At 43.2% G+C, this 9,164-nt stretch overlaps 1 protein-coding gene across 3 annotated transcripts; it reads left to right on the forward strand.

Moving 5' to 3' along the window:
• Window positions 1-328: 328 nt before the first annotated feature.
• On the forward strand, window positions 329-8,769 carry LOC109865034 (ras GTPase-activating protein-binding protein 1). 3 transcript variants are annotated; one of them, XM_031797799.1, is made up of 12 exons: window positions 329-413; window positions 1,653-1,769; window positions 1,967-2,048; window positions 2,279-2,452; window positions 2,574-2,664; window positions 2,945-3,038; window positions 5,362-5,602; window positions 6,170-6,271; window positions 6,661-6,775; window positions 7,133-7,261; window positions 7,582-7,691; window positions 7,988-8,769. In XM_031797799.1, the coding sequence occupies exons 2-12, from the start codon at window positions 1,675-1,677 to the stop codon at window positions 8,228-8,230; spliced, it is 1,476 nt and encodes a 491-aa protein (XP_031653659.1). In that variant the 5' UTR covers window positions 329-413; window positions 1,653-1,674; the 3' UTR covers window positions 8,231-8,769. The 3 variants fall into 3 exon arrangements, with proteins under 3 accessions (XP_031653659.1, XP_020308734.1, XP_031653660.1); XM_020453145.2 differs by having other exon boundaries at window positions 367-588; XM_031797800.1 differs by lacking the exon at window positions 329-413 and adding an exon at window positions 840-1,018.
• Window positions 8,770-9,164: the final 395 nt, after the last annotated feature.

Here is a 9,164-nt window from a genome sequence, read left to right on the forward strand (position 1 = left end):
TAAATGTGTACATACAGAATGTATAGATAGCCTATTGATGTGTTTGGTGTGTATCGGTGTGTATTACAGGGCTCATCTCAGCACGACTTCCTGTTAATAAAATCAAGGTTCAATAAATAAATAAAAAATGTGTGGGGGGAGTGTTAAATCAATGCAGCGAAAAACGCCCCCATTAATTTCGATCAGGGCATGATCCCGCGTGTGCCGCTCCGTAAAATGTTTAACCAATCATACCCATAATCGGAATCCACCACACTCGTTTCCTATTGGCTACATTTAGACTGACAGGGCTACACATACTCCACGACGATTGGTTGTACACTAAACTGCTCAGAGTACATACATTTGATTGGCGACATATTTACTCTCGCAGTAAATTCATTGGTTCGCGCATCTAAGACTGTAAATTCTGGGTAGGTTGTCCACGTTCCACGTTTGAGACCGGTAAAGAGCAGCCGAACACGTTTTGCGTTGCCCTGCTAGAACAATCTTTCTAGTTACCGCCTGGCAGAGCGGAGGTGATTCAGTGAAATCACACACATATATATATATATTTTTTAATAAACCATTTTTAACAATTGCCTCCTGGTAAGTAAACCCTGTTTGAAATTATTGAATAAATATCCGCTGCAGTAATATTCGTAATCTTATTAAGGCGCTGTTTGATGCTAACTAGTAAGCTTAACGCTAGTTGGCATGATAAAAGCTAAGTCATTTTTACTTGTGCTAACTAGCCAGTTAACTAACGTCACCTAGCTAGTACATACTTGTCTTAAATTATTTGATTGTGCCACGAAATGAGACTTAAATCGGGTGACGTGGGTTAAATCAGTCAGTCAATGCCCGAGTGGACGGTCGAAATGGTCAACTAATCCGACTGGGGTGGTTGAAAGACTGGCCTTTCCCCTAGCGAGCAATGGCTGCCCAGTTAGCGATGTTTGTCTGTTCAAATGTTTATGATATCAGTTTTGACGTCGAAGATTATCAGTCGACTGCTGTTTTAGTCTGCTACGTTTCGGTAACTAAATATTTTGCTCGTTTTAAATAAACTGAGCGAAAAGGAGCCGTGGCTAACCTTGGCTAATTAGCTAGCTAGTTAGTTAGCATTGTATTTACCACACGTGTTGCTGATACAATATATCGTAGTTCGCTATTTCCAGCTGTCCGAGTTAATTTGGGTAATAAGATATAGTTGTCTTGCCATCGACATAACCGGTCAAAATCGTTACATTTCGATAACATTGTTTTTCTGTCGATGACGTGACCGGTGTTGCAGTCCGGCCTTTCTGGGCATAAAACCCTTGAAGCACAGCTTAGCTAAATAACGTTAGACAGTTTAACTGGGTGGGTCTGGGCGACTCATTTGTCTCCTATAATTAATTTCATACTACTATAAACTGAAACCTATTATTGGTTGAATTGGCTAGATGTCTAGCGAGCTAGTCATCCAATAGATTAGATTGACTGCAAATGATGCTCTTGCACAGCCTCCTGTAACGTTTGTGCTAATGGTAACGTTTCTTGTCGCCACGATTGGCTAAATAAATAGCTGGGTGATGTGGCTTGCCGGGTTTGTCAGACAGAACAGACACGGGTGACTGGTACAGATCAGACTCCATTATCCACACCATGACAACCACACCTTGTTTCAGTTCTCTTCAGTTGACCAAAGAAATGGTGATGGAGAAACCAAGTGCCCAGCTCGTGGGGCGGGAGTTTGTCCGACAGTACTACACACTACTCAACCAGGCACCCGACTACCTGCACAGGTAAAGCCAATACAGTACTACACACTACTCAACCAGGCACCCGACTGACTACCTGCACAGGTAAAGCCAGTACAGTACTAGAAAATTGTTCCCAAACAGTATCTGTTCCATTGTGATCTGCTTTAATATATTAGTGGGTTATCTATCCCTCTACTACAAAGATGAGAAATAACTGATTTTAAACATTTTTGTTTTAGGTTTTATGGGAAAAATTCCTCCTATGTACATGGAGGTCTGGACAACAATGGCAAACCAGTTGAATCAGTCTACGGACAGTCGGTGAGTACTGCAATACAATATCCCCAAATTATATTTGCATCACTTCGTGAAGCAGTATTATACGTTTATGTAAAATATTCAACGCGACACATCCACTCATGATTTTATGGCAAAAATCTCTCAGTATGTTCATATTAAAGATGGGTAATATATTGTCAGTTAGGCTTTCTGATACAAGTCTAATGCATTTTAAGTTTGAGATTCTCATCAGTCTTTATTTCCGTATAAAGGAGATCCATAAAAAAGTGTTGGCGCTGAACTTTCGTGACTGCCACACCAAGATCAGACACGTGGACGCCCATGCGACCTTGAACGAGGGCGTCGTGGTGCAAGTGATGGGGGAGTTGTCCAACGACATGCAGCCCATGCGCAAATTCATGCAGACATTCGTGCTGGCCCCTGAGGTAGGTCCTTCAACTGTATAGAGGAACATTGGACATTTTGTCTGTGAAACGTTTTTCATTTATGTATTAGTGTTCAGTTAAAGTGTTAATAGTTTTAAACTCAATGACGTTGGTGTTTCAGGGCACTGTAGCAAACAAGTTCTACGTTCACAACGATGTATTCCGTTACCAAGACGAAGTGTTTGGGGATTCTGACTCAGAACCCCCTGAAGGTGAGCCAGTTAAAGATTAGGAAGCTTCTTAACGTTTGGCTTGTTTGGTATCTTATGTCATTTATGTCTCATGACTAATACATAATGGTTAGAGGTGTTGCTCTTATTGTACTCCATTGCGGTGCTTTTTTCCCTCTGGGTCAACGCTACTATTATGAATAATATGCCTTCGCCGTTTAGGTATATAGAAGCATCTGCTAAATGACTAAAATGTAACAGGTATTTAATTTCGCTCTAAAACTTCTGTAATTGGCACTCAGTCATGTTCTTGGTGTTTCAGAGTCTGATGAGGATGTGGAGGAGATGGAGGAGAGAGTACCATCACCTGAGGTGGCCCAGGAAGAGGCTGCAGCCTTCTACAAACAGACACCTTGGTAAGGAAACGTATCTATCTTAGTCTTGACTACATCAGCAATCCTATTCCACTTTTCATCCTCAATGTTAAGTCTGTAATACTATAACATTAATGGTGGCAAACATGCCTTTCACCAGAGAGAGGTGTCCACCCATGGTGCTCAAAAAAAAAAATATATATATATTAGATCGTAATTAATCTTAACAGAATGTAAAGGGTAGAACTATGTTCTTATACCATCATGACCGGTTTTATTGAAAAGCAAAATATTGACCGTTGCGTCTTCATCCCAGCTATATATCATAAACAAACATTTAACCTAGAAGGAACAAGTCACCTAGACAGTACTAAAACATAACTCCAAATATATTATTTGTCCTGTAGGCTATTTGTATAAACATTTAAATTAATAAATAACAAAACTGCGCGGTTTTCAAGTACAATCTAGGCCTAATTTAATTTAGCCTTGACATTTCATTTTTTAAATAAATAACAACCTGGCTGTCTACGAACACTAGAGCAGACTGGTCATGGCTAGAATGGATCCAGCTTGTCAAATTAACATCAGATTTGACTTTTCGTATCAGGTTAGGAGTATTTACGCAGCATGTTTGGAGAACGCTCAACTGAAATGCACCGATTGCGCATCATACTTTACTCGTCTTTCAATCTATTCCAAATCTTTATAGACTACTATACATGAAACGGGCAGCACATGTTGATCTTGCCTAGGGGAGCAGAACTTCTACAACTGTCCTGACCAACACAATTTGTCTCTAATTTGCGACTGTCCTTGGCCTGCTCAGTGAGCCGCTGCTGTTGGGAAATCAAAACTGTCCCACTCCTTTTAAAGCAGCATACGATATCCATCAGCCTCGTTACTTTGTTCGGTGGTGGTGCGGTGGTCTAAGGTATTGCTAGCCGTGTCACTAGAGTCTGGGTTTGAGTCCAGGCTCTGTTGCATTCGGCCTCAACCGGAAGATCCGTGGGGCGGTGGACAATTGGCCCAGCGTCGTCCGGGTTAGGGGAATGTTTGGCCCGGCGTCGTCCGGGTTGGGGGAAGGTTTGGCCCGGCGTCGTCCGGGTTGGGGGAAGGTTTGGCCCGGCGTCGTCCGGGTTGGGGGAAGGTTTGGCCCGGCGTCGTCCGGGTTGGGGGAAGGTTTGGCCCGGCGTCGTCCGGGTTGGGGGAAGGTTTGGCCCGGCGTCGTCCGGGTTGGGGGAAGGTTTGGCCCGGCGTCGTCCGGGTTGGGGGAAGGTTTGGCCCGGCGTCGTCCGGGTTGGGGGAAGGTTTGGCCCGGCGTCGTCCGGGTTGGGGGAATTTTTGGCCCGGCGTCTTCCGGGTTGGGGGAAGGTTTGGCCCGGCGTCGTCCGGGTTGGGGGAAGGTTTGGCCCGGCGTCGTCCGGGTTGGGGGAAGGTTTACTGAAAGAATAAACGTTTTGTTTTCGAAATTATAGTTTCTGGATTTGACCATATTAAGCTCATATTTGTGTTTACTATAATTAAGTCTATGATAGAGCAATCTGACAGCTGTGGTAGGCAGCAGCAGGCTTGTAAGCATTCATTCAAACAGCACTTTACTGCGTTTGCCAGCAGCTCTTCGCAATGTTTGAAGCACGGAGCTGTTTGACTTCAAGCCGATCAACTCCCGAGATTAGGCTGGCAATACTCTAGTGCCTATAAGGACATCCAATAGTCAAAGGTATATGAAATACAAATGGTATAGAGATATAGTCCTATAATAACTACAACCTAAAACTTCTTAACTGGGAATATTGAAGACTTATGTTAAAAGGAACCACCAGCTTTCAATATGTTCTGAGCAAGGAACTGAAACGTTAGCTTTCTTACATGGCACATATTGCACTTACACTTCTCAACACTGTTTTTGCGATTATTTAAACCAAATTGAACATATTTCATTATTTGTTTTGAGACTAAATAGATTTTTATTCAAGTTAAAATGTGTTCATTCAGTATTGTTGTAATTGTCATTTATATATAGATAGATATAAAAATCAGCCGATTAATCGGTATCGGCTTTTTTTTGGTCCTCCAATCTATATCGGCGTTGAGAAATCATAATCGGTCGACCTCTAGTCTTCACTGTTTTGGAGAAACCATCCCCTCTCGGCGGGTACACTGGAAACGTTGATATATATATATATTACATTATTTTGTGCACCCCCCCGACAAATTAAATGTGAACGTCTAAATGATTGGTTTTTCTGTGATGCGAAATAGTGGTGGTTTACCCAATAAATTACTTGCGACTTATTTAGTGCCACTTCATTCTAGTCTATCCTTGGGTTAATATTAGATATGTGTGTCTGGGTTACATCAGCACCGAGGCCAAGAGACCAGAGGAGGAGGTGGCTTTAACCCCAGAGCCTGAGGCAGAACCTGAGGCAGAGCCTGAGTCTGAGGCAGAGCCAGATGTGGTGGATGGAAAACGGGGTTTGGAGCCAGAGACCCTGCAGCAGCAGGAACACACCACAGAGGAGCAGGGAGAGCAGTGTCCAGTCTCCTCACCCCTGCCCTCTGCCACTACTGACCCTGCCCCCGCACCCGCTGAAGATAACCGGGTAGGTCTCAACCCTTCTGTTGGCTACGCTGTGGTCATGTCAACATGGTGGTTGTGATTCCTTCTTTGTGTGACCTGGCTGTATATTCCTCTCTGGATGCTGTGTTTTGGCTGGTTATCTACTGTAGAGGTCACTAGGCAATATGTGACTTGTCTACACCTCTGATTATTCCAGTTTGGTTTAAGAACCATTTTGCTTGCATCAGCTTTGATTAACTAATTTTGTAGATGAACTACTATTGCTGAGAAATTCCTTCCTTTGACCCTTGATGTTTTTCATTAGGTTCATTGGGTGGCAGGGTAGCCTAGTGGTTAGAGCATTGGACTAGTAACGGGTTGCAAGTTCAAATCCCCGAGCTGACAAGGTACAAATCTGTCGTTCTGCCCCTGAACAGGCAGTTAACCCACTGTTCCTAGGCTGTCATTGAAAATAAGAATTTGTTCTTAACTGACTTACTGAGTTAAATAAAGGTAAAATAAAAAGGTTTTTACGTAGCTTCTAGTGGTTTCCCTGTACAGCTACCTCATTCAGCTTGATTTAATACCGTCTGTTTGGTCTCTCCTCCAGCCTTTCTCCTGGGCCTCTGTCACCAGTAAGAACCTTCCCCCTAGCGGCGCTGTCCCCGTCTCTGGCATCCCCCCCCACGTCGTCAAAGTCCCCTCGGCACCGGTACGTGAACATACAATGTTGCTTTTCTCTGTGTAACAAAAACAGTCCTCCTGTAGCCGACATGTGTTAAATACCAGCAGAAGAAAGAAACACACATTCTATATTGATTACAAAGGTGATAAAAATCACCTATTACACCTTGTACCAGTTGAAAAACCACATGCACTATATTTATTTAAAAATCACCTATTACACATCTTGTATGTATCCTACCAGTTGAAAGACCACATGCACTATATTTTTGATTAGGTATAATTAACATTTGACTTTTTTTTTTATGAACGTTCCTCTTTTAGGACAACGAACACAATCAACTAGTGATTTAGCTTGGAGCCTTGTTGTCTTGGTCTTCTAGCCTGGTTTCTCAGGGTCTTGTCTTGGTGCTTTAGCCCAGGGTGGAGGTGAAAACAGAAGCCGCAGCACAGAGAACACAACCGAGAGGAGACCAGAGACCACGGGAAGCAAGGCCAGGCCCCCCACCAGTCAGAGGACCCCGACCAGGAGGTATGATCCACCAGATAACATCTCGCCCCCAACACACGGTACCATCCACCAGGAAGCTGGATCATGTTCAGGATGTAGAAAATGTATCAAAATGAAGTGCAACTGTGATGTACTACCTTACCTCGTCCAATAAGAACACAGATTTGTTTTCCGTTGTAAAAAATAAATAAATAAATTGCTACAGTATGCTGTCTACGTTGGACGTAAACCTGTCTGTTAGTCTGAACTCTGAATGGGAATCTGTCTGTTAGTGTGTGTATAGTGCTTATTCTTTGAAGAAACATCAGATGTGTATGCGTGACCGTTAATAAAGTGATCTCCTCATGCCTCTGTCGGGTATCTGCTCTTGGTCTGCAGTGCGGGAAGGAGAGCAGGGAGAGTCGTCGGAGATTGGCCGCGTGGTGAGGTATCCAGACGCTCACCAGCTCTTTGTAGGAAACGTTCCCCATGATGTGGACAAGGCAGAGCTCAAGGAGTTTTTCCAACGTATGTCCCTCTATTTTTTTTTCAATGGTCTGCAAAAAAGCTTTTGAATTAATTGTTTCAACTGGCAAATAATTGATTAAATAGGGACAGCACATGGTAATCAGTCCTGGGGTGTAGTAGTACCACATTTAGATGGATAGTCTTAATTGATCATAGTCCCCAAATGACCTGTAAAACAGACATAATTTATTAGAATCATTGATCTTTCTCATTTTAAATGATCTGCGTCTCTGCAACAGAATGCTTTGCAGCAACTGATGGAAGTAATTGATTGGTTGAAAGAGTTGTGTAATTTTAATATGATCTGGTTCCTCCTACAGAGTATGGTACTGTGCTTGAGCTACGGATCAACAGCGGAGGAAAGCTTCCTAACTTTGGGTTTGTGGTGTTTGACGATTCGGAACCTGTACAGAAAATCCTAAGCAACCGGGTACTAATTATTTTTCAACATATGTTACGCCTGAGTGTTTTAATTACCAACATGCTGATTTGATGAACTCTGCTCCATTTTGTCAAGCCTTCGGCTCCATTTTGTCAAGCCTTCGGCTCCATTTCAATGATGATAGAAAGGTGCTTCACGTTCCCATGTCTGTTTTGGAAGCAGTACATGTCATTCAAAAATTCTTAGCGTGTGTACAATCCTTTCTAAAAGCCCACTCTGATCTTTACAGTTTTTTTTTATCATTTAAATGAGTTAATATACTAACAGTCCTCTTTCATTTGTAGCCCATTAAGTTCAGAGGCGATGTCCGACTGAACGTGGAGGAAAAGAAGACTCGCTCCGCCCGGGAAGGGGATCGGCGAGACATCCGCCCCAGAGGTCCAGGTGGCCCCGGAGGGCCCCGAGAGAGGATAGGAGGGCCCAGGGGCCCCCCCACCAGGGGTGGCATGGCACAGAAACCCAGCTTTGGCTCTGGACGAGGTACTGGACCCAGTGAAGGAGGTCGCTACATGGGACCTCGTCAGTGAATGTCACTCTGAAGTTGGTCTGACCATGCCAGTTACTACTACTACTGATGTCAGTTGCCCCGACTCTGAGTATTATAAAACAAAGATGGCTTCTACATCCCTTCGCGTTTTGTTTTGTTCCTTGGGATTCTGGAATGTGATCCATCTCTCCTTTTCTCCTGACTTTGACATGATCTGGGCTTTTCTCCTCGTCTTTTACATCATCCTGAACTTGAATTTGTTGAAAGATATAAAAAAAAATAAAAAGGGTCTTAAACTAACTAGTTGAATTGGAACAGCCCAGTTTGGTTTTGGCGTTCTCTCCCTGTTTCTTAAAGGAACGTGTATGTACTGCTTGGGCAGTCCTGTGTATTACCACCACTGTCTTTTCAGGTCAAATGCAAGTAATGGTTTTATTTTAAATTGTGAAGTTGAATCATGGTTGTCAATGGTTATTATCGAGCATGTAACAAATCCGGTCTGCCTTTCACTACTGATGCACTTCATCATGACAAATCAGCTGATGAGAGAACTGAATAAACATGTTTTACTGTTTTAAACCTGACTTCTGTAGTCTATACATCGAGTTCATCTTTATGGGCTGGTTTCCTGGACACATTAGTCCTACTTCTGGTCTATGAAGCATGTATGGAGATGTCTAATGAGCTTGCCTTTTAGTGTAAGATGAGGCTTAATTTGTGTCCAGGAAATCGGCCCTTGTTCATTATGAGAAAAGGAACCGTGGCCGCCCTAAGGAAACCTGGCCACAAACCGTGAAAGAGATGCCATCCCCCAAAAAGGCAGATCAGAAGCAGTGGTGCTCCTGTAGTCGATGCCTTATGTTCCGCACAGGAACCAAGAGGATTAAGGAAGTCATTCTTTATCACTGAGCAAATGTATTGCCAAGATGTACATCCATTTTCCTGCTCTTGTTGGGTCAACAGTGTTTCCTACA

Source organism: Oncorhynchus kisutch, linkage group LG19 (genome assembly GCF_002021735.2).
Source record: "Oncorhynchus kisutch isolate 150728-3 linkage group LG19, Okis_V2, whole genome shotgun sequence".
In the NCBI taxonomy this organism is placed as follows: Eukaryota; Metazoa; Chordata; class Actinopteri; order Salmoniformes; family Salmonidae; genus Oncorhynchus; species Oncorhynchus kisutch.